This window comes from Puma concolor, chromosome D4 (assembly GCF_028749965.1).
Source record: "Puma concolor isolate L17-30 chromosome D4, mPumCon1.1.hap2, whole genome shotgun sequence".
In the NCBI taxonomy this organism is placed as follows: domain Eukaryota; kingdom Metazoa; phylum Chordata; class Mammalia; order Carnivora; family Felidae; genus Puma; species Puma concolor.
In genome coordinates this window covers 93,806,336-93,828,986 of record NC_141679.1, presented here as the reverse complement: position 1 = coordinate 93,828,986, position 22,651 = coordinate 93,806,336, and the positions used below count along the sequence as shown (strand labels likewise).

Here is a 22,651-nt window from a genome sequence, read left to right as displayed (position 1 = left end):
TGGGGGCTACTGCCCGACCCACCCCCACCAGCCCTGTACCCCCGAGCCGCCTCTAAGAGGTCCCCAGGATGGCCACCTGCCCACTGTAGGACCGTGCTTTCCAAACTTCTGGTCTACACTCCTTGGCCCTCTGACACTCTGCCGACCTCACATGATGCGGGGCTGGGACTAGAGATAATGAGAAGCAAATCGTGATCCAACGTGTGCATTTGAACCCCACTGTTTCAAAGTACCAGAGAACTGGACAGAACCAGTTGTGTTTCACAACACTCACATGCTTAGGCCACTGTGAACGGCAAGTCTTCTGTGGGGCGCAACACCGCCCCCGCCCCACTGCTGGGACCGCCATGCGCCCGAGGGACGTTTACGGGATCTCATCCCCCTTGGCCGTTTTGCTTGGATTCGTTCCGAACCTAACTTTTTTCCCTTAATGTTTCTACTCTCCTGGAGGGATTTAAAACACTGCGCTGTCCTGTTCCTCTCTGGGTAGATTTTTCCCGTCAAAACCACACCGGAGCTTCGAGAGGATATCCCAGTTTCCCAAGCTGCGCAACTCAGCTCTGGTCCCGCAGAGAGCCCACCGGAGGGACAGGAAACAGAGGGCACCTCAGCCACATACGCCGGGGCACGCGTGCTAAAAATTAACCAGGGATTCTGCACCACGCAACACACAGGTGTGCAGTGTGAACCTGCAAGGGTTCTGGGAGCCGGGCACGCTCCCCAAGCAGTGGTGCAGGAACGGGCACTCTGCACGACGGTGCAGACCACAGGGCCTACAGGCCGCTTCCGAACTGAGCAACAAAAGCCTGCCAAGGAGCACGACTCGGGAGAAAGAGACCACCGGTCCCGGGGTTCAACCGTCCGAGAGCCTGACCATACCTGGTAATAGAGGGAGGCTGTGCCGGGATCCGGCGGGTATGGCGAGGGGTACTGCGACTGGTAGCCATCGTACAGGGATCTGTAATAGTAGTAAGCTGCCAAGTCCGAGGGAGGCGGCGGCTGCAGCCACTGCTGGTCCGACCGCGCGGCTGCCTGGCTGGAGCTGGTGGACACGATGGACGCGCTGGAGGACCGAGGCGGCCGAGGCAGCAGCTGCTGACCCGTGTCAGCTGGAGCGGGACTTGCCGGTGGCGGGACCGAGTTTTGGGACTGCCCCTGCACCGGCGGGCTTCCTGGGTTCGAAGGTTCTGAACATGTTGCTCTGGGCCCTTGCTGGGGGGCCGGCGACGGCTCCTGCTGGGCCCTCCCTAGGCCACATGGGTCCTGAGCGTCTTTTGTCACCTGCTGGTAGAAACGGTCTGGGTTATGTGCCCCTGGCCCAGGTTGTCTAGGCTGACCGGTGACGGTTTGCGGACAAGCTGGGCTGTCAGAACGGGACGGGCCATACATCCTCAGAGAATTTTCCAAAGTCCTATTCAGCGTGAAGTCTAGGGCTCCAGAAGTTTCTTCCCGATTACTGGAGGGATCCGCTTTACTACCAGCAGGGACCGAGGTAGCGTTTGCAGGCGGCACCAACATCACGCCTGTGCTTCCAGCAGGGCTACCAATCAGCTCGGGAAGAACGTTCTCTGCATTATGAACCTTTTGGCCTTCTGGAAGCAAGTTCTTTGGAACCGGATGAGGTGGCGGCTGAACCAGCAAATTAGCAGGTTGGTTACAAACGGTCTCTGAAGTGCCAGGAACTTGTGGAAAGCTACCTTGCGGGAGATTCTTGGGCAGAGGCGAGCGGGTGACAGAGGCGGCTGCGATCCCAGACGCAGGAGCGCTTTCTCCGGAGTCCCCCCCGACAGTCCGGCTGCTTGCTGTCGGTTTATCCCCCACCAAAGCATCTCTCCAGGGCAGACTCTTCTCATTAGGACTCGATAAGGACACAGCAAAATTAATGGGCTGAGCCAAATTATAGCTTTGATCAGGCTGGGCAATCAAGACTGGCTGATTCTGCAAAGACTCAGTGGGCGGTGAGGATAACAGGCTGGCATAGCCCGAGCTCGCCTGCGAGGGAAGGGCCTCCTCTTCTCCCATCTTGGGAGGGTTCTCGAGGTTCTCGGAAGCTCCGACGCCGTCCCTGCTCTGCAGAGGGAGGCCAGGGCCTGGCTGCCGGGGCTGCTGACCGGACACTCCCTCGTCGGGAGGCTGGATCACTTCAGAGGGCTGAGGCCTCACGGGCGCGTGCAGTGCCGGGGCAGCTGGGGCCAGGAGCACGCTGCCCCCGAAATCCGGGAGCTCGTTCTGTGCCCACAAGGTCGTCACTGGGCTCTCGCACTTCACAGCTCCCTGGGCCCTGGCCAAGGGCCTCTTCTCAGCTGCCGGAAGCACGGTCTCCGAGGGCGGCCCCCCAGCGTGCCCGAGCCCGTGCTCAGCCTCCACGGGTACGGTAAAGGGCAGAGAACCGGCCTGGAGTGTGAACAGGGTCTCCATGTTGTCTGGGGGCTGCTCCAAGTTGCCAGGGCAGGTGTCAGGCGGTGCGGCAGCTGGCCGGTGCTGCTTCTGGTGGGGTCCGGCCCCCCTCACCTCGCCCACCACCTTGGCCCGATCGGCCTCAACTGGTTTTACTCCAACTAAGTGGGACTTCACCGGTTCAAAAGAACTATTCGCGCTTGTCTGGAATATTCCAGTGGGTTTCGGGGGGCTTGGGGTTGAGGGCTGGGACAGGCTGCTGCGGTGATTCTGGCTCACGGTGGTCTCGTTTGTCTCGCCTCCTACAGGAGAAGAATCAATTTGCTTAAAAAAGCTCCCCGAAGACTCATCTTCAGGTTTTCCGACTTCTTGCTGAATGAAAGTGCCCCCCAGGTCTTGAGGCCTGGCCGCACCTGGAAGATTCCTGTGGCTCTTGCTGCTGTAACTGGACGACACGCTGTCGGATCGCACGGGGTGTGGCACTGAATCCGGGGCCTCGAGATTTGGGCCCCCGCCTCCAGCGTGGCCCCCAACACCGAGCCTGGGGCCGTATCTGAGCGGATCGCCGGGGGCAGAAGGGTCCAAACTTAGGGGCTCACTTGGCAAAACTTCCTGATTCTGAATGAACTCTAAGTCCTCCACGTTCTCGTACTGTGGGCTGCTGGCGTGAGCCCCTGCGCCTGCTGGGCCGCCCCACACAGTGACGGCAGCGCTTGCCGTGGCCGGTCTATCAGGCTGGGCGCCTGCAGACTGAGAGAAATAAGGCTGCGGGTGGCCTCCCTGCTGCGTGGCCTCATTGCTGGAACCTCTGGGAAAGGCGTGGTAAACGCCACCCGCTCCCACACGTGCGGGAGCATGACCAAGTCCCGGGCCGGGGGAGGAGCCATCCAAGTCAGACCGACTAGCGAAGCTTGTGTTTTCAGATGAGAGGTTCTCCTCATTTTCCGTCTCTCCGCCGTGGAAGAACATGGAGAGAGCTCCCGAGTCCACTTCCGGCAGGACCCGGCTGGTCTCGGCCCCTGGGGGGTAGTGCAAATGGATTTCTGGGCTGTTTCCCTGAGCGAGGGGATTCACAAGAGCGAAGTCTGGCAACTGCTCTTTATTCACTCCTGGATTTGGCCTGAGCTCCTGGCTTGCCCGAGGATTCCCAGCTCTAGAATTTTGCCTGAACGCGTTGTCAGGATCAAAGTTATTTGCTGACTGGTTACCACTCTGCAGGTAGGCTGGCTCATTGCTTCCGTCACCGGCCAAGGGTCCTGGCAAAGACACCAGTGGGTTGAGCTGTTCGTGGCCGGGACCGTGATACGGGCTGGACGGAGCGGGGAAGAGGGAAACGCTGGAGGCGTGGGGCACCGGGTGCTGAACAGGTCCTTCTGGGCGGGGCCAATAATGTTGACCTGAGGGCTGTGGGCCTCCCTGCCCTGGCCCCCACTGCCCTGGCATTTGCTGACGAGGCTGAGGGAAGAAAGGGGACGGCGCCACAGCACTGTCGTGCGGGTTCTGCCGACTCAGGGGTCTCTCAGGCCCAAGCACGTTCGCGTGCGGATGGCCCCCGTGGGGACTGTCGGCACCCGCTCCTGGAATGTGAGGACATGGCAGAGTCTGAACTTCGGGTTCCGAGCTGGAAGCAAGCTCGGCACTCCTGTGCAACTCTGGCTCCGGCGGCGCCGAAGGTGGCAACACGCTGGCAAATAGACCGGCGTCCGCTGTGGCCTGCAACACAGGTCCTTGCGAGGTATCCCCAGCATTTGCGTGAGGCACAGGCAGACCAGGGCGCTGAAGGAACGCTGGCGGGGCCGGGCCCTGCAGAACGGGCGTGCTGCTTTTGGACGAACTGCCCGACGATGTAGTTTGTAGCGCTTGTCTACTGAAAGCAAACGGATCTGTTACCGGCTGCAATGGGCAAGTTATCGGGGTCACCGGTGCATTACTATTTGCCTGTCTCCTGTAAGATCTGTTGGACCAGAACATGCTCTGAGGAGTCCCGGCCGGAGGTGGCCCGACCACGCCTGATGGGGCTGCCTGAGGCGGCGGCTGCATGACCGATCGGTTGCACAACTAGGTGCTGCTCACAGAAAGCAGGATATAGGCTTTCCTCAACCTGAACCGAAAAAGAAAAAGAAGAAATTAGCATAAAATCCATGTATTCAAACTCCCAGTTGGAATCAGGAGAACGAAGAAAACAGAGAAAGGCTGGAAACAACTTGAGAGTCTGTGTCCTCGGTCCCGAGACACGTCGCTCCTACCCCCGCGCCCACCCAGAACTGCATCCCGGGTGGGGAGCTGCGGCCGGCCGGTGCAGCTGAGCGCACACACAAGAACACCGGACATGGATGCAAATGCCGGCTGTGCCCTGAGCTCACTGACTGACTTCAGACAAGTCACTGCCTTCTCTGGGGTTCAGTTTCACAGCCCCGCTGGGCACCCACACGGCGCGCCTGATGCCTCCGCGATGCCCTCACCAAGTGGGCAGCGATGAACGAAGCGCAACCTAACTGCCGGTCTGATTTACTACCCGGTACCCGGACACCTTCCCGTAAATTATCACCGGGTCCTCAAAGAGCCAACTCCTGTATCAAGATGGCACATCATACTTTTCGCGCAGGTTAATGTTACATCTTGAAATGAAAATGGAAGTTTAAGATGCGCGCTTCCGTTTTAATGAAAAAGCATTATAAAGTACAGAGCGATACAAGCTGCAGGCGGAATCTGAAATATACAGACATGCCCTTTATGCCACCGTGCAGAATGCCTCATTTCCCGCGCTGTGCCTGGTTGCCACCGTGAGCGGAACAAGCCGCCTCTGACCACGAGGGCTGTCAAGAAGTGAGTCCGGAACGAAAGCCCCGACGAAACGTGAAGCAGCTTTAAAACTGACCCACTAACTCGATTCAAACATTTTCAACCAGAGTGCCAACAAACCTCTCACAGAAAACAAAATCGTCTTTCCAGTGTGTTTTGTTGCCAGAACTAGCGGTGGTTTCTGCTTTTTTAGAAAATACGTTAAACGTAACCTCGAACGGTTAACCGGTACTTTTAAGACACAAACCCAGGTACTGTCTCTTTGCTGTCTTTCTCTGGGCACAAGTCCTCCCCCCTAGGGCCACCCTCACAAACAAACAGATGACGTGTAACCGATCACGGAGGAAAGTCAACACCAGAGGGAGAAGTGGGAGGGCGCCAGGGTTTAACCCACACGTTTCTGCAGGTGTACGCCACTTTTGCTCCTGGCAATCTTTCTCAGAGTCGATAAAAGGAGACATCTGTGAATGTATCTCAAGTAAAGCTACTTACGGTGAAGGTTCCCACCCCTCTCTGGAAACGAGTCCTATGGGTCTATTAGCTCACTACCATTACGGCTCGCCCACGTGTGTCCTAGGCCAACAGGGAAGCCCTTTGGACTGACGAGCACTCTGAAACTCACTTAAATTCGACGGACTGTATTAGGCACAGCACTGGAGGCTTCGTTTGGTTCTAAGCTGTCATTTTAGAACAAAGAATGTGTACAGCTCAGCTTTACAAGGACTGATCGTACAACAAGCCCGGCCTCTTCCTCTTATCTGTGGGACAGAGGCGCCCAGCACGTCTTCCGAAACACGACTTCCTCCTTGTAAGGCTCCAGTAGAGGACCTCAACCGCTCTAAGCAGCTGTAAAAAAGAAACACCAAACGGCAGAGGCCCAGAGCATCACACCGCAGAGGCGTGGCTGTGAGGGCAGGGCCGGGAGTCCAACTGACCGGCCCCAAGCACACCACTTCTCTTCCTGCGACCCAGACCCTTTGTCTGTAAAGCGAGAGAATCTAAGGTTCCTTCTCAGCTGCATCTTACAAAACCCTACTCACAGTGGGTTCTGGGATGCCCTGACCCCTGCTGCTGTTCAATACAGAAATGTCATCAACACGCGGACAGCGTAGAGACTTAAATGTTCTCCTTCAAGAAACTTCCCCGACTCCTGAACTAAGAACCGTTTTATAGCAAACGCTACCCCCTTCCTACAAAACGGAATCTCCCCCACCCCCCACCCACAACTGACAGCTTTTCAACAATAAGGCAGCTGCGTGTGAAACGATCCTGAACATGAACGTGATCCTCTTGGACCTTCTCTACTCACCAACCGCAACGCCGCCTATCACTTCTCTGCTGGCCCCAGGGAACTTACCTCCAGCCAGTAAGTCATTCGGTACCAAGTCATCTACCTTTAAAAAGACACTGGCTGTTTTTCTTAAAAACGCATCACTCACAAACCTAGCCCTTCGTCAGACCACCCTGTGTCTACGAGAAATACTTAAGCACAACCGCCTCCGACCTTCGATCCAATTCCTGGCTAAGGCACTGAGATGCTCAGAGCACCTTTGGAGCGGCCGCCACAAACTGAGGCTGCGCCAACAGGAGCGCCAGAGGGCCCCGGAGACGCTGCCCTTTGCCCACAATGTCCCTCTTGGAGGCTGTGAGTGTCACGTCCCTGTCAGGCTGTGGGGCGCTTGACACAGAGACACCGCAAACTCCAACTTTTCCAAGTACGGCCCCAAACACGTTTAGACGGTAACCAACACGAAGGGGGAGTCGAAACACTGCTAAAAATGGCAAAGATCCCAAAGGACGCACTGACGTTCAGGGAAGAAGCACTACAACGTGCACGCTACCCCGAAAAAACGGTCAGTACGGTTTGGAGACTCACTGCTACTTAGGCCGAACGAATCACAGGGACAAGAAAGCATTCTCCTGCCTCTGGCCTCCCCTTTGACCTCTGTTAAGATACCAGCCACCGGAACCCTACGAAGAGGCACGGGGCGGGGGGCTGGGGGCTGGGGGGGACCTGCAGGGAGACCGGTTGTGCTGAAACTTGCCGAAGTATGGCTCTGGAGCAACTGTGTGTGACTCAGTTTGCTTCCTGCCCTCGCTGCCCTCCCCGGTTAACGTCGTCTGTATTTAAAACACAGCCTTAAGCAGCTCGTGCCCCACCTCCAGCCACTCGGAAGTTCTTAGGTGAACCTGCAAATACCGATTTTAAATGGCCGGGACGCGACCAGACGCTCCGCACGATACTTTCGCCCCCAAACCGGTACTAACTTCATCACACTTTCCTGTAACCCTTCACGCGAGACACAAGTGCCCGACCTCCGCTGCAGCGTCTCGGTCACTTTGCCACGAAATGCAAATCTGTCTCATCACCGGCATGGCTCGGGAAAAATCTCCCAGCCGCTGAGGACAAAACAACTTAAGAACCCTCAAAGCAAAGGACACGCAAAACTGTTAGAAGAAATTTCCTCAATGTTCGTACTCCTTGAGAAGTCGCAGGTCTGGTCTATCTTCACCATTCCAACACAACCCTCCCTCCGTCGAGGCCACCAGGGCGAAGACAAGTGTCAACACAGCGGGGCCGGACAGGCACTTGCCACAGAGCCGGCCATACCTGCGGGGTCCACGTCAGTCTGACGAGGCGGCCGACAGAGGAAGGCAGCAGGAGGGTCGCTTGCTCGGCCGCCCCTGACCCGCCCCGGCCCCGCAGGTCCCCCTGCTCGCCCCCGGGGCCCCTGCCCGACCCCTGGCGGCACCCGGAGACGCGAAGTCCGCTCAGGGCTGGGCCCGGCCCGGCCACTTCCCTCCGCCCGACCCCGGCCCTCACCGGCGCGCCACAGGGCGGCCGAGGCCCACCCCGGCTCGTGCCCCGCCCCTCCGCGACCCCTGGGCCAACCCCTCAAGAGCCGCCGGCGGAAGCCGGCCGGGCTGCGGCGACAAGAGAAGACACGAAAGCCGCAGCAGCCATCTTGGCACATCCGGCTCCGGCCGCCGCGCCGCCGACGTGTCCGACCGCGACGTCAGTGCGCGCCACGCCTGCCGACCACGCCCACCAGCCCCGCCCACCGCAGCTGCTCCCGTGACGCGGCGCCCGGCACGTTAGCCCGGCCTCCCTCCGGCGTTTGGTCCTTCGCCGGCCATCTATTCGTCCGCCCCGTTGGCCCGCCCCTCGCCTGCGACCAATCTTTCACCGTTCCTCCCTTCGTCCCGCCCCCCCCCCCGCCCCGCCCCTCGCGTCCCCGTCATTCACCGCCCATCCGTTCGTCCCGCCCCCTCGGCCTCGCACCTTAGCCCCGCCCCCTGCGACCCGCCCTTCGCCCACCTGCTGGGCCGGGTGCGCGGGGCACGGCTCAGAGACGTCACCCTGATTATGCCAGCTCTTTCTCCCAGTCTTTCTCGTCTTAGGGTGTGAGAAGAGTAAGGGTTCTTCAGTCATACCCAAGTGAAGGACCAGTCCTGAACGACCGAGGCCAGCAGGAGCACCCACCGAGAACGGCTACTCGGCAGCGCCGAGAACCCGAGCGGCGCCCTGGCGCAGGCGCGACCCTCCCATTTGGCCGTTGGACTTCCTCCAAGGCGAGACGGGCGGAAGACGGCTGCGCATGCGCCGGCCTCCGCGGCGGGCTACGCGTGCGCACCTCGCGGCGGCTCGCCGGTTGCCTGGTTACGGCCACTCGCGGCTCCGGGTTCCAGTTCTGCCCGCGAAGTTCGTTTCCGTCCGCGTCCGGCGCTCAGAAAGCTGTGCCCGTCTGCCCCGCGCGGAGCCCCGGGAGGGTCCGCAGGCGCCCTTCGAGGCCCCCTGCCTGCTCGGCCCCCTGCTTGCTCGGCCCCCGGCCGCAGCCACGCCGCCCCGCGGCTCGCGCCGTCCGCTCCTGCTCCTCTTCCTGCCCCGCCCTGCCCCCATGGAGGCCTGGCTCCCTAGGCGCCCGGTCTGGTCCCCGACACCGCGTGGACGGAGACCAGGACTCCGTTCTGTATTCCGCAGCCGTTGAGCAGGCGTTTGCGTTGGAGCGCCTCCCCCAGGCAGCGAGTGTCAGGCCGGGCTGCCCTGCTAGCCCCCTGCTCCGCCCCGAGGATGGCACCATCAGAGCCCTCCCACGGTGGATCTTAGGGACGAGGGGGTGCTGCCATTTGTATCCTCATTTTCCCAGTGAGAATAGAGAGGTTCGGTAGGCGAGGAAGCAGCCACCCAGACCGCGGCCCGCTCACCCGCACACCTGCCTGGCAGGGAGAGGGCAAAGTAGCAGCCTGCCCCCGCTCACCCCAGCTTCTTCCAGAGGGCAGGAAGGGTGGCAGGTGTGCCCACACGCTTGCATCCGCCGGTGGTCGAGCTCCCAGCGGCTGCTGCTGCCAGTGCCGCAGCGGCTGAGGCCTGGCCGGGGTGGGAGGACTCCCTGGTCACCCGTGGGACTCAGAAGCCTGGGAAGAAGGAAGGAGCGCTGTTCAGCTCTTTGTTTGCTGTGACGTTGGCAGGGAGCAGCCACGCTGTCAGGGCCCCAGCGGGTGCGGGGAGAGTTTCAGTCCCTCTGACGTGGCCACTCTGCTAAGCTAACATTTGCCTTGCAGAAATGGAGATCCTAACCTATGTCAACACAGAGAATAGGTGCTGGGACTCCCTGGATCCACCCCACTGCCCCTGACCCACTTCCTGCAGTCACTTTGTCCCAACAAACCACTCCACAGAGACATGGCACTGTCACCCCCCCCCCCCCCCCCGCCCCGCCATGGGCACGCAGAGGCAAAGGTGCTGGGGTCCGTCCCCTCCCCCTCCTGCTAAGCCTCTTGAGTGGAGGCCTTCCGGTTCTTGGCCATGTGGGGCCCGGTGTGGAGGAGAGGGCTCTGGGCCCACCATCGATCGTGGAGGCTGGGGCTCTGAGTCACAGGCCCTCGGCCTCAAGGCCCAGCCTGCTACCTGATGCCGTGTGCCTTCTGTCAGCTTCCTTGACCTCCCTGACCATCACGTCCTCGGCAACCTGGAGTCCAGGCGGGGGAGCACCTAGACAGCTTGGGGGCCAAAAGGAGATGCTGTTGATGCTTAAACCAGAGCAACGGGCACGAACCGCACTGTCCTGGGTGTAGGGTGATTCTGGCTGCAGAACGGGCAGGGGCCCGAGCCGTGGGGGGCGTACTGCCATGACAGCTGTTGCTGTTTCTGAGGAAGCGTCCCTCCCTTTGCCTGCAGTGTCACTCATTCACTCCTTCCTCCTTATCCCCCCAGGCTCCCAGAGGCTGGATACACATGCCACCGCCTCTCTGAAGCCCCACCGTGGGGGCTGGCGTCGGCTGCTCTTTCCAGAGGGCAAGGTTGTTAGTTCCTCCTCATGACCGGAGCTGTAGTCACGCGACCCCGGGCACACAGGACACGGGGCTGCAGGCTTGCCAGGACGATGGGCAGAGCCTATGCCAGAGAACCCGGCTGTCCTCTCTGTCATTGTAGCACCCTGTCACACTGCGTTTTCAGGATCACGAGAGTCAGCCCCTCCCAGGAGCCTGCGTTGTCCGGGGAGGACTGGCACCGAGCGCCCAGAGGGGGCTGGGCTGAGCTGAGCTGGGACCTAAGTCCTTATGAGAGGCCAGATGCCAACAAGGTAAAATAGCCCACTGGCAGCTCTTCATCACGTGTTGAAACGATAATATTTTGGATATAGTGAGTTAAGTGTACTGTTAAAACTTATTTAATCTGTTTCCCTCTTTAACGTAGCTAGTAGGAACTTTAAAATCGCGTCTGTACCTGGCATATTTCCACTGGACGGCACTGGTCTAGACAGTGAGCACATTGTGAGAGGGGATCAGGGGCTCCCCCCCCCCCCCCCCGCTGCCCACGCATGCCCACCCTGGAGCTGGAGCTTCCTAGATTGTGGAGCTGACACCCAGCCGCTTAGGTGATTGTGGAAGGAGCCCTTGGTGGAGGGTAGCCACGGTGTCCCCATAGACAAAGGCTGGTGGTCCAGGGCCGTAAGCCTCTGCCCCTCCCTCCTCCAGGGCATAAAGTCGCTGTAGTAGGTGTGGTTTGTAAGTGGACGTTTGTAAGACGGTCCTGCTCCACACCAGGTGCTCTGCTCAGCCCCCGACTCTAGTCCTCAGTCCTGGGCACCGAGGCTGGGGGCTTGGCAGGGGGTCTGCTCGACTCTGCCTGGAGATAGGAAGGGGCTGCCTCCGTGAGACAGGTCTGGCTGAATGGTCCAGGCCGAAAGCACGTGAGGGCCTCGGAAGTGGAAAGAGTTGGCAGACGGGACTTCGGAAGAGGCAGCCATGCAGCTGAGGAGGTCTGCGTGGAGAGGAAGGGGACATCAGTTCCTTCAGGAGACAGCAGATCTGGGGGCGGAAATAGCTGGTGTTTGAGCATGTTCTGTGGCACCTGTCAGTGTGCGTGTAAGTCGGCTGGCGGGCTGTGGCCAGGCCTGGTACGAGGAGAGGGAGGCAGCTCCAGGAGGGTGCAGCTGGGGTACAAAGCCAGACCCATTAGATCCTCCCAGACTCCCAGGAGGCCTTGCAAGAGAAAATCCACATCCAGGCTGAGCTTGATGAATGTCCCCACCATCGGCGTCGTCATTAGCACGAGCACGGCACTGTCTCATCCCTCGTCTCCAGTGTCTGCAGACGTGCCCGGCACCCGGCAGGCCTCAGAGATCTTTTGTTCCCTTTATCGCTGAGCCAAGTACTAAACATATAAGGTGACACTGTAAGTGACAGGAGGGTCGTAGAAAGCACCAGAAGGGCACGGATTCCACACCAGTCGGGCCACAGAGAATCAGAGCCACGGGACTAAGTGAGTAGTATTCTGTTAGCTGCAGCAGGGCCCTGGAAAAACCCGAGAGACCTCTCTCACAAAACCACGCACTCGTTGGCTGAGCCCCTACCGCGTGCCCCGCACTGCGAGGAGCTGGGAGTGTGGCCGCGGACCAGCAGGCCAGGCCTCCGCTCTTAGGGGGCACAGACTCTGGACAGCTGCAAATGTGCCCCCGGGGCTGGGGGGGCACCGTGAGGGCACCTGACAAGGCCTGGTCCCACCTGCTGCTGACCCGCTAGAGCTAGGGATGGAGGAAAAAAGCACTTGTGGCTGAGGCAAACAGAAGCTTCTGTAGTGGCAAGGGGCAGAAACCTGGGAAGGGGGAGATGGGGGGGGGGCTGCCGGCTGCGCATTGCCGGGGGCTCTTCGGGCCCTGCACGTGATCTCTGGAAGCACGGAAGCTCTCAGGGACTCCCCAGCAAGAATGCCATCGTCCACTCAGCTTCCCCTGCCCTGGCTCTGGCAAGGTGCTAAGGAGAGTCAGGAGCCCAGGAGACAGCCTTGGGCCCCTGGGGGAGCAGTGAGGCTGCTGGGCCGGACTGGTGGGGAGAGCTGAACGTCAGGCGACTCCCAAGGGCAGGACCCGGTTCTCTCGCTGCCAGCTGCGTCAGACAAAGGATCAAATAAGACAGGAAGGCGAGAGTCCCGAGCATTGGTGGCGATTACAGGGATGGACTTGGAGGCCTGGGGGAAGACAGAAGGGTGGAGCGTGGAAGAGGCCCGAAATGCCCATTGCCGAGTGCAGGCTGGCTGCGGCCGGTCCTGAGCAGCCGCGTTCCTGCCCGAGAAGTGATGCGGCTGAGCGACGTGGGCTCTGTGGGCCCTCCCGGGCCACAAATGGTTAGGAGAACGTGGACCAGGAGAATCACGCGGCCCTGGCTCAGAGAGGTGACACCTGGGGAAATCACCTGCCTCTTTGGACCTCAGCTTTCTCATCTGTAAAATGGGATAGCGCAGTGGCGGGATGACTGGGCGGCATGTGCATTGCAGACATCACTGGTGGAAATCCCCATGGGGGCCAACTGCTTGCCACGGCGGGCACTGGCAGGATGCTGCCAGCAGGGGGAGGCAGAGAGCCGCCTTCCAGTCCTAGGGTTTCCGGGTGCTGGCATCTGGGACCCGCCGGCCGGGCTCCTGTAGCATCCGGCCTGGGTGCAGCAGGATGAAAGGTTTGGCTCTGCACATCGCCCCTAGACTGCAGCCCTCTCCAGGGGCTTCTTCATCTCTGACTCCCCCTGCCCCACCCACCCCTCCAGGACTGGGGTTGGTCTCCCGAACACAGCAGGTGTTCCGTAAATCCTCCGCGAGTCGAATTTAATGGGACAACAGAAAACGTGTATTTTTCGAGCTCTGCGCTCAGTGATCTAATCCGCAGCTACGGGGGCCGGAAGGCGTTGTTCTCCGTCAAGAACGCCCGTATTCCTCACCGTCCTGTCCCCACGAGGGGCGCTGGTACCTGGTGAGGGCCTCGGCCAGGTTTGCACCTCCCGCTTTCCGCTGTTCAGACAGGGAAATGAGGTAGACAATAAGTAACTTAAGGCTACATGCTTTCCTAGGGCTCCGGTTTTAAAAGGGAGAAACGCGAGACCAGGACGGTCACGGCCCTCGGTGTCGCAGACCCACGGAGCTTCTGCTGGTGCGTCACGGGCTCTGGTGCAGGAACGAGCCCGAGTCCGGCACCGTGTGGACATGGCGAGTCCAACCCGAGACGCTTCACGCTCAGCCCCTGTCGCATTTGCCCTGCAGACCTCTGGGCGGGGCTCCTGCCCGGTTTGGGGGAGACCAGCTTCAGAGTTTGTCACCACAGCGGCCATGCCGTCCCTGCGTCCTGACTACCCGCGGCCTCTGGGGTCAGCTCTGAGCAGCTCCCACTTTTCCCCTGGGGACCCTGAGGCTCAGAGGAGCCAAGTCACCCGCCTCGGGTAAACAGCAGCTGCGAGGAAGGTGAAAACAAGATGACACAAACCGGGGCGGGGGGCACAGCCGGGTGCGTGAGGTGCTGGGGGAGCAGCATTTCCAGCCTGAGCTCGAAGGGCGCTGTGCCCTCGGCCCTCAGGGTGTGTCCGTCTGGGAGCCACCGCGCACGGTTGCCCTCATCGAGGCCCACGGTACACACGAGCATCCAGAGCCCAAACGAGCCCTGACCCAGGGCTCCCCAAACGCATCGACCCCCACCGGGTGCTTGGGGACACGGCGCTTCTGGTCTCCGTTTGCCCGGGCACCCAGCCGGACGGCATTGCTCAGGCTCCTGCTTGAAGCACTTTGTCATCGTGCCAGGGCCCCCGGCTGCGGGTCTCTCCCCTCCAGGAGCGGCCGCAGGAAGCTCTCCAGCGCCTGTCTGGGTCCACGGCGCTGTCCCCTCCCACAGGGCTCCTGGGTGTGGATTCTGGATGGGACCGGCCCACGGAAGACTGGGCCGCAGTGAGACCAGGGCGGCACCAGCCGGAAGATCGGCTCCCCCACCGAGCCCAGTCTCTGGCGGCCGCCGTGCTCCGGAAGCGTGGCTCAGTGGCCCAGTGAGTGGCTGGGTGTCGCCCTACCCTGCCAGTCTCATCTGTGGGCGCCGCCGCGGTCCTCTCTTTGCTCTGGCCAGAGGGGTGCGGAGCCACATTTGGGGCTCACCCTGGAACAGTGTGAAGCAAGACCCCACGCCAGTGATGTGCCTCGGGTTTCCCAGGTGCCCACGGGTGCCCGCATGGTCTAAATCTGTGCCTTCCAGTGTGGCAGGGTGCAGCCACGTGCAGCAGCTGAACACGTGGCCGGTCCACACTGAGGAGCACTGATAGCCCGAAACACGCACTGGATTTCAAAGACCTAGTTCGAGAGAGGAGGAGAGAGAGAGAGGAAAATAATGTAAAATATCTCATTAACTTTGCGTCAATCACACGTTGAGATGACAATTGGTTGGACGTATCGGATTATTATGATGTATGAGTAAACTTCATTTGTTTATTTTCACGTTAATGTGGCTGCGAAAATATTTGAATTGCACGTGGAAGGTGCAACTCTGGATCATCCTTGAGACCCTGGAAAAGTGCTCCCCGCCCCCGCTCTCAAACAGGCAGTCGTGAAGGAGACCCATCCTTGAGGAAGCGTCAGGAGGGCAGGTAGGGCAGCCGCCGTGGCGGGTTCATGTGTTTGGGATGCTGAAAAGCGCAAGCCTCGGATCCCTGGGGAGTGACACCCCGGGGAGGCACAGGGACCCAGAGCAGACGCCCCCTAGCTGATGGCTACTGCTGGCGTTTGTGGCCCCCGGGACACACATTCGGGCCCTGAGAGGTATGACCTGGGACCCTGTGTTGCCCGCTAGGGCTGCCGTAGCAGAGCCCCGCAGACTGAGTGGCTTCGCGGAAACGAACTCCCCCATAGTTCTAGAGGCTGGATGTCTGAGATCCAGGTGCGGGCCGGGCTGGTCCTCTTGAGGTTCTCCCTCCTGGGCTCGCGGCCGGCCTTCTCCTCCTGTGTCCTCACCTGCTGGTCCCCATGTGCGTGTCTGGGTCCTGGTCTCATAAGGTCGCCCGTCAGATCGGATTAGAGTGCACTCTAACAAGCTTGTTTTACCTTGATTACCTCTGCGAGGACCACGTCTCTAAATGCAGCCACGTCCCGAGGTCCCGGGAGCTGCGGTTTCAACGTAGAAATTGTGGGGGGTGGGGACACGCTACTGAGCCATAACAGATCTAAGTCGGGGCCTGCGTCCTCCCTGGGGGGGCCTGTGGTGTCCAGGCGGGGGTCCTTCTGACGGTAGGGACTGGCGGATCAGGCCGGCTCAGGTCGTACGGCCAGGAATGGGGACCACGGGGTGGAGGGAGGGCCCGTTGGCGGTGGGGGCTCTGGAGCCAGGAGAGCAGGAGAGGGTGGAGCTCCAGGGGGGAAATGGGAGCGACTCTCAGCCAGCGCTTTGGAGTCGGGGGGGGGGGGGGTGGGGGGTGGGGACGAGTCAGGCGGATGCAGGACGAGTGGGGACGCAGGGCGGGCGGGGGACAGGACGGAGCAGCCTGTGGCGGGGGACGAGCCTCCCCCAGGACCTTGTCTGCTGCCCCACGCCCAGCGTGAGCTCCAGCAGGGTGAGGCTCGAGGGGGCACCACCGTGCTCCTCTGCGGGCCTCCTTCTCGCCGCCGGGAGCTCCAGGGTCTTTGAGGAGCAGAGAGATCCCCCAGAGACCAGCAGGACCCCCTCTGAGGCCCATCCTGCCACGCCAGTGGGTCCCACAACCTGAACAAACTTCTCGGAAGTTCAGAGGCGGCTAGGCCTTCCTTTCTGCTGAACAAGTAACTGAGGTACAACGGGAAAGGGAACGTTGCTGGAGCGAACAGCTCAGTGACATTTAGCTGTGCGCCCAGCACCGCCGTCTGCTCCCACCTCTCCTGCCCCAGTGACGGTCCCTGCCCTCCCGCCCCGGCCCTGGGGCCACGCTGTGCCCTCCCACCGTCTCGGGGCTCACCTGCTCTGACCGCTGCCCACAGATGGAGGCCCACGCCGTGTGGCCTGCGTGTCAGGCTTCTTTTACTCAGCGACATGGTTTTGAGGTCTGGCCACGCTGTGGGGCGTCTCAGGGCTTCACGGGGTTTTAGGGCTACATCGTATCCCACTGGATGGAATTAGTCTGGGTCCTCGAGAGAAACGGAACCAATGGGGTGCATATATGTATAAAGAGGTTTACGGTGGGGAGCTGGCTCACAAGATTATCCCCAGGTCTGTGGTCAGCAAGCTGGAGCCCGGGAGGGTCTATGCTAGAGTTCCAGCCTGAGTCTGAAGGCCTGAGAACCGGGAGAGGGGCCGGTTACCCTCTAGTCTGAGAGTCAGCAGGCTTGAGACCCAAGGAGAAGGGATGTGTCAGTGCAAGTGCAAAGGCAAGAAAAGACCCATGTTCCCCGTCAAGTGTGAAGCCGGAGGCCTTCCCTCACTGAAACTTTTTGTTCCATTCGGGCTGTCAACTGATTGGACGAGGCCCACCCACACTGGGGACGGCTCCGCTTTATTCCATCCACTGATTCGAATGTTAATCTCGTCCAGAAACCCTCTCGCGTTTGGCCACACGGCCCAGCCAAGGTGACACGTGACATGAACCGTCACAGTGTCATCGATATTTTGTTCATCCGCGCACCAGCTGACCGGCGTTCGGGCTGCTCCCACCTCTTGGCAGCTGTGAGCAGTGCTGCTGGGAACATGTGCATGTCTGGACTTGTTTGGCCAACTTTAATTTCTTTCGCGTGCACGCCTAGGAGTGGCATCTCCGGGTGCTGGGAGTTCTTTGGGCACACTTCAGGCTGGGCCTGCTTCCTTGGCACACAGAAGTTGGGTCGCTTCCCACAGTCCTTTCGCCGGGACCCCTCGTCCCATCTGGGTGGGGGGCTGGAATGAAGCATCCGGAGTCGGCGAGGAAATCTGGGGATGACGCTTGTACTGGGGTAGGCCAGGCCCGCGGGGGCGGGTGACACTTTTGAGGCAGAAGGAGCCCAGCAGACCCTAACCCTAACCCTTTGTTAATGTGGCTCCAGTCCACCGGCTGGGGTGGGGCCGGTGGAGATAGCAGCCTAGGTGGGAGGGCCGGGGAGGGGGCCTGTGTGTGGGGGCCCGGCAGGGGCCAGTCTGACATCCCTGTTCAGCAGGGCTCCCTCGGCTTCGTGGAACCTCCCCCACTCCCTGTGTCACCCCCGTGGTGTCCCTGCTCGGGCACTTCGGCGGTGGCTCCCTTTGCCCTCCTGCTGGGCTCTGGATTCCTCACCTCCGCCTCCGGGCCCCTCCCTGTGCACCTGCCGCGTGTAGTGGGCTTCCTGGGTCGAAGTGGTGCCCTGCCCCCTAACCGAGGCAGAAGGGACCGCCTCCAGCCTGGTGCCCCAGCGGCCGCGTCACCCCAGATTTGGGAGTCCCCTGAGACGGGCTGCTCATGCCCTGCTCACTCGTGTCCCCGGCTCCCTGCACGGGGGCCTGGACCAGACGGGTGCAGAGACAGCTGCTGAACTTCTGAACACGGCGTAGTCCCAGCACCCCAAGGGCCAGGGCTGGGCGGTCTTCGTCCCTGGCCGTCGGAGGGAGCGGCATTGCCGCCTCCCTCTGAGTAGGCCGGCCCCGCCCTCTGCCCCCCATCCCCGAGAAAGCGAGCCAGTGCCACAGCCGGGTTTGGCAAAATCCGGATGACTGTCAGCATTCCTTTTATTGCAAATTGGTTAACAAAAGAAGATGAAAGAAAAAAATACATCCTTTTCGTCACCTACAGTTTTGCACGTAGATCACTTTTTTAAAAAGTTTCCTTTTGCTGTAAACTACACTCTATTTTTTCCCAAACCCCGCAAGAATCAACATCCTAGGGCGAGTCTGGTCATGCCCGCTAGGGACGCACAACACTGCCCCCGGGGAGGCCGGAGGGGCTGCCTGGAGGAGGCCGACGCCCGCCGGGCAAGGCGGGCAGCGGGGTGCCCTCCCCAGGTTTGCTCTCATGAGCTACGGGCCTGGCAGCCGCGGGTCAGGTGGCAAGGCCCGGGTCGTGAGCCCAGCCACGCTCTGACGTCCCTGTCAGCACGACCCCGGACACCCTGGACAGACTTGTTCATTCAGATTTTTTAAACAAAATCCACCTTTAAAAATGTATTTACAGACATTTAGTTTGCCACAGGCTTATACTTGATATCGCAAGTGTCTGCTCCTTCCCTGGGCACGTGCTCCCCCCCCCACCCCCAGATCGGGGGTGGGGGTGGCCCTCAGGCAGGATCGCCCCCCCCCCCCCCCCCCAAGGGCACCGCCTCAGCCGCACACACCAGGCCGTGGGATGATCTGTCTCTGGGAACTGAGGCCGGACACAGCCATGTTTCTCCAAAGTCTTGAGAGACTGTTCTGGGGTCTCGTCAATCTGGGGCCGTGAGGGGTCTGGCCCCGCGAGCTGGGTCTGGGCCCCAGGTGCTGCTAGTCCGTTTCCACCTGTCCTGGAAGAAAGTGTCCGCGCTGAGCTGCTGGGGTGGCCCGGGCAGTGTCTTTCCCCAGAAAAGGGTGGGATTCCTCCACGTGGCATCCAAGACGCGTACCCCACGGCCAGCGGGCTCCTCGCTTACGCAAGGCTTAAGTATCAAGGCCAGGGGCAGAGGAGCTTCTAGAAGGAACAGGAACTCACAAGACCAATGAACAGCTATGTAATACTGAACCCGAAACAAAGATTCACGATCGGTACCATGAAATGTGCTCTTGGTGCCCCCCAAGGACACATCTTTCAAAGCATGTTTCCAAAGCGATCATTACAAAAAAAACCCACCGAAACATAGAAACCACCATTTACATTTTACAACATTCCTCTGTTAAATGCAACTTAATCCACACGCCAAAGGTGTGGGGGTTTTGCCTGTCGTTTGCCTCGAGATGCAGCTTCTCACACAAGGCAGGGGACCTGGGCAGGTGGGAGGGGGCTGGGCGCGGGGCGGGGGCATCTGGGGCCACGGCAGCAGGCCCACACCCCCTTCTGGACAATGCTGGTCCAAACCTCCCTTGTCCAGTATCCTTTCTTTTTGGGTTTTGAAGAAGAAAAAAAAAGTCAATAAATAAGTGGCATTTATAAATCATGAATCTTTGTTTGCATTTTACAAACACGTCACAATGTCATAAGTAGGAAATTCGTGACTGAGACCTAGTTTATTTTCTCGGAACAGACAAAACTTGTTACCTGGAGACATAGAAAACATTTCGCATAAATAAAAAGGCAGTGTTTCCTCGTAAAATAAAAGTACATAAATAAATACTAAAAAAAAAAAAAAAATTAAAATCCTCGTCCTTTTATTTTGTATAAAAACACGATTCTTAAGAAAAAGCCCCTTTGGTCAGTCCCGGTGTCTGCCGAGCGCACGCAGGCGCCCCAGCGGGGCTTGGGAAAGGAAGCACAGGGTCCCGCTGGGGCGCCGGCTGTTTACTTGAGCGCCTCTGGAATGTGGGCGATGTGGGACTGCGTGCTGGTGGGCGGGCTGGAGATGCCCTCGGACCAGTCAGAGACGTGGGAATGCGGTGACGAGCTGGACCACTGGTCGGGGGACTCGGGGGACGGGGTGAGGAAGGGGTGCTCAGGCACCTGCAGCTGGTGGCTGGGGGTGTTGTCCGCGGGCGAGGAGGAGTAGCTATGCTGCGAGGGCGGGGTCAGGAACTGCGCGGTGGTCATGGGCGGGGCCAGCGTGGCGGGCAGGGCCTGGCTGTCCTGCGGCAGGATGGTGTGCACGGCCAGGCCGCCGCCGCCGCCGGGGCCCAGCGGCTGCACGTCTGCCTGGCTCGGCTCCCCGCCCAGGAAGCTCCGGCCCACGTGGCCACCGGCGGCCGAGGCCACGCCGAGGTGCGGCTGGGGCGGCTGGGGCTGCAGGTTGGGCGGCTGCATCTGTAAGTTCTGCTGCGGCGGCTGTACCTGCGGAAGCTGCTGGGTCTGCACCAGGTGAGGCTGGCCGGCCAGGCGCGTGCTGGGCAGGGCCTGGTAGCTCATCATCTGGGACAGGGCGGCTGTGGACAGGCCGGCGTGCAGCGGGCCCATCATGCTGTGCTGGAGGGCCGGGGCCTGCGTGCTCAGGGTGCCCGGCGCCACGTTCCCTCGCAGCGGGTTGTACTGGTTGGGCACCAGGCCGTTCTGCAGCCGGGAGAGCCACTCGCACTGGCCGTTCAAGCCCGCGGCCCCACCCACGGTGAAATTCACGCCGCCGCCAGTGCCCAGGACCGTGCTGGTGCTGGAGGCCACGGGCAGGTGGGAGAGCCTCGGGGGTCCCGCCTCGAAGGCCAGCCGGCCGCCCCCGCCCAGCCCTGCCATCTCGGGCTTGGCGGCCACGCTCAGGTGGCCGACGCCCAGGTGGGCGTCAGGCATGCCGGGCAGGTGGTTGAGGGGCACGGCCGGGGACTGCTGGAACGGAGAAGAGAGGAGCGGCGGCGAGGCCACGTCCGACAGGTAGCCGTGCGGCGACTCGAGGGAGTCCACGGGCGACAGCACACCCGAGCTGTCCAGCAGGCAGCCCTTGCCGTCCTGGGGCTTCTTCCTGCGTGCCTTGAGGTCTTTGGCCTCCTTGCCGCCGCAGGCCAGGCCCTTGGTGCTGGGCTTGCGGGCCTTCTTGCCCTGAACGGCGGGCTTGAGGTTGCCCAGGTAGCTGCCGGGGGAGCAGAGCGGCGGGGACAGCGTGGGCGCGCCACCCAGGGCCGTGCCGTGCAGCTGGGGGCTGCGCGCCAGGCTGTACTCGTCCAACAGCCGCACGATGTCGTGATGCATGCGCTCCTGCGCGATGTCACGAGGCAGGCGGTCCATGTGGTCCGTGATGTCCCGGTTGGCGAAGTGGTCCAGCAGCACCTTGGCGGTCTCGTAGCTGCCCTCCCGAGCGGCCAGGAACAGGGGCGTCTCCTCCTGGGAACGGGCAAAGGGGAGGTGGGGGGGTCGTCAGAGGACCCACCGCGGGAGACGGAAGGCTCACGTCGACCCTATCCCTTAACCGCACCGTGACGTGGCCTCGTGAAGTCTTAAAGAGGAAACAGCCCTAAATACGTCTTCTGAGACCTGCTCCCAGGCAGCCCGTCGGGTTCTAGATTCTGAATCGCTAGGACTTTACCTTTGCGAGGGGCACAGACACCACTGGAAATCTACGCCTGTGGCCTCTCTCTCCTCCAGAACGCCGTAGCCACAAACAGTGCAGCAATTTCAGGGACCTGGGGATCCCTGAGGGGCGTCCTTGGGCACCCCGGGGTGGGTTCCCCATCCACACAGTCCCCAAGTAACCCTGACGTCTCGGCTCCTTCCGAGTCTCGGTGTTCTCATCTGTACGGTGGGCGTGCCACACATTCCCAGTGAGGCTGTCGCGTGGCCTGACGGGCCTCTCTGGCTCACACAAGGCTTTGGCCACGGCCCAATGCCCTTCCGGCGGCCGCCGTGTCTCTGAGGCTCAGTCTCCCCAGTGGGAAGCGGCAATAAAGCCGGGCCCACAGGGGAATCAGGGGTGCCCGGGTCCCAACAGCTGCTGTGTCCCCCAGGAATGAAGGAGGGAGACCCAGGTGGGGTCAGGGAGACGTGGACAGGGCTCGGCCGCCAAGGAGCCGGGGAGCAGAGCGTTTCCCTCGCTTCGGGGACAGACCACAGCAGTAACGGGCAAGTTCCGTGTGCAGGCAAGTGGCCGCTCACGCTTAACCGGGGGCCTCGCCATGTGCCACGCCCCCGCACCACCAGCGACAGGGCTCTACGTGCACCACCCGCCCGGTGACGGCCGGGGACAGAAAGCACGGCGCAGGTCGTGGGGACACGGGACAGCTGCGGTCGCACCCTTTACTGAGCTGAGACGCACACACTCGCTCGGAAGGTGTTGACAAACGTTGTGAACGAGGGAAAAGAGCTGGTGCCACCCACACACGAGCTCAGGGGCCCTCACCGGGACGGCCCACGTCTGGAGTTTGTGCCCATGGCTCGGTGGTCCCGTGGCCAGAAAGGGGTGGCGCCGGGTGAACGGACCCACCAGCCTCGCCCGGGCCCCGTGCCGCCGGCCCGCGAGCCCACCTTGTTGTTTTGCATGTCCTTGTTGGCCCCGTTCTTCAGGAGCACGACAGCAGCCTCCACGTTGTTCACGGCGGCGGCCCAGTGCAGCGCGGACTTACCTGTGGGCGGGGCAGAGAGGAAGTTGGGGCAGGCCAGGCGGCGCCGGGCCCACCCTCCGTGGGCTGGACCGCGCGGCCCA

The 22,651-nt window shown here is 61.1% G+C and overlaps 2 protein-coding genes and 1 long non-coding RNA gene across 14 annotated transcripts in view; 1 reads left to right on the top strand and 2 right to left on the bottom strand.

Annotated features, from left to right (window-relative positions):
- Positions 1-8,203, bottom strand: part of SEC16A (SEC16 homolog A, endoplasmic reticulum export factor) — a 32,280-nt gene extending 24,077 nt beyond the window's left edge. For 7 of the 8 annotated variants that reach the window (XM_086684491.1, XM_086684493.1, XM_086684492.1 and 4 more), the window contains exon 1: positions 880-5,398. In XM_086684491.1, coding sequence (XP_086540617.1) covers positions 880-4,437 — 3,558 coding nt within the window. In that variant the 5' untranslated portion in view covers positions 4,438-5,398. Of the gene's footprint in view, positions 1-879; positions 5,399-8,092 lie in introns of those variants that run through there. The other variant, XM_086684488.1, reaches the window with a different exon arrangement.
- Positions 8,204-9,188: 985 nt separating this feature from the next.
- LOC147575160 (uncharacterized) lies at positions 9,189-15,550 on the top strand. Of its 4 annotated transcripts, none has more exons than XR_015243231.1 (3): positions 9,189-10,784; positions 10,898-10,963; positions 14,986-15,550. It is a non-coding gene; the product is annotated as an uncharacterized LOC147575160 (long non-coding RNA). The 4 variants fall into 4 exon arrangements; XR_015243229.1 differs by having other exon boundaries at positions 9,189-10,963; positions 14,986-15,093; positions 15,297-15,550; XR_015243230.1 differs by lacking the exon at positions 10,898-10,963.
- Positions 15,551-18,109: 2,559 nt separating this feature from the next.
- The window catches only part of NOTCH1 (notch receptor 1), a 44,321-nt gene continuing 39,779 nt past the window's right edge, over positions 18,110-22,651 (bottom strand). For both annotated transcript variants that reach the window (XM_086684486.1, XM_086684485.1), the window contains 2 exons: positions 22,474-22,571; positions 18,110-21,336 (listed from right to left, as the gene is read on the bottom strand). In XM_086684486.1, the coding sequence (XP_086540612.1) occupies positions 19,879-21,336; positions 22,474-22,571 (1,556 nt within the window). In that variant the 3' untranslated portion in view covers positions 18,110-19,878. The remainder of the gene's footprint in view (positions 21,337-22,473; positions 22,572-22,651) is intronic.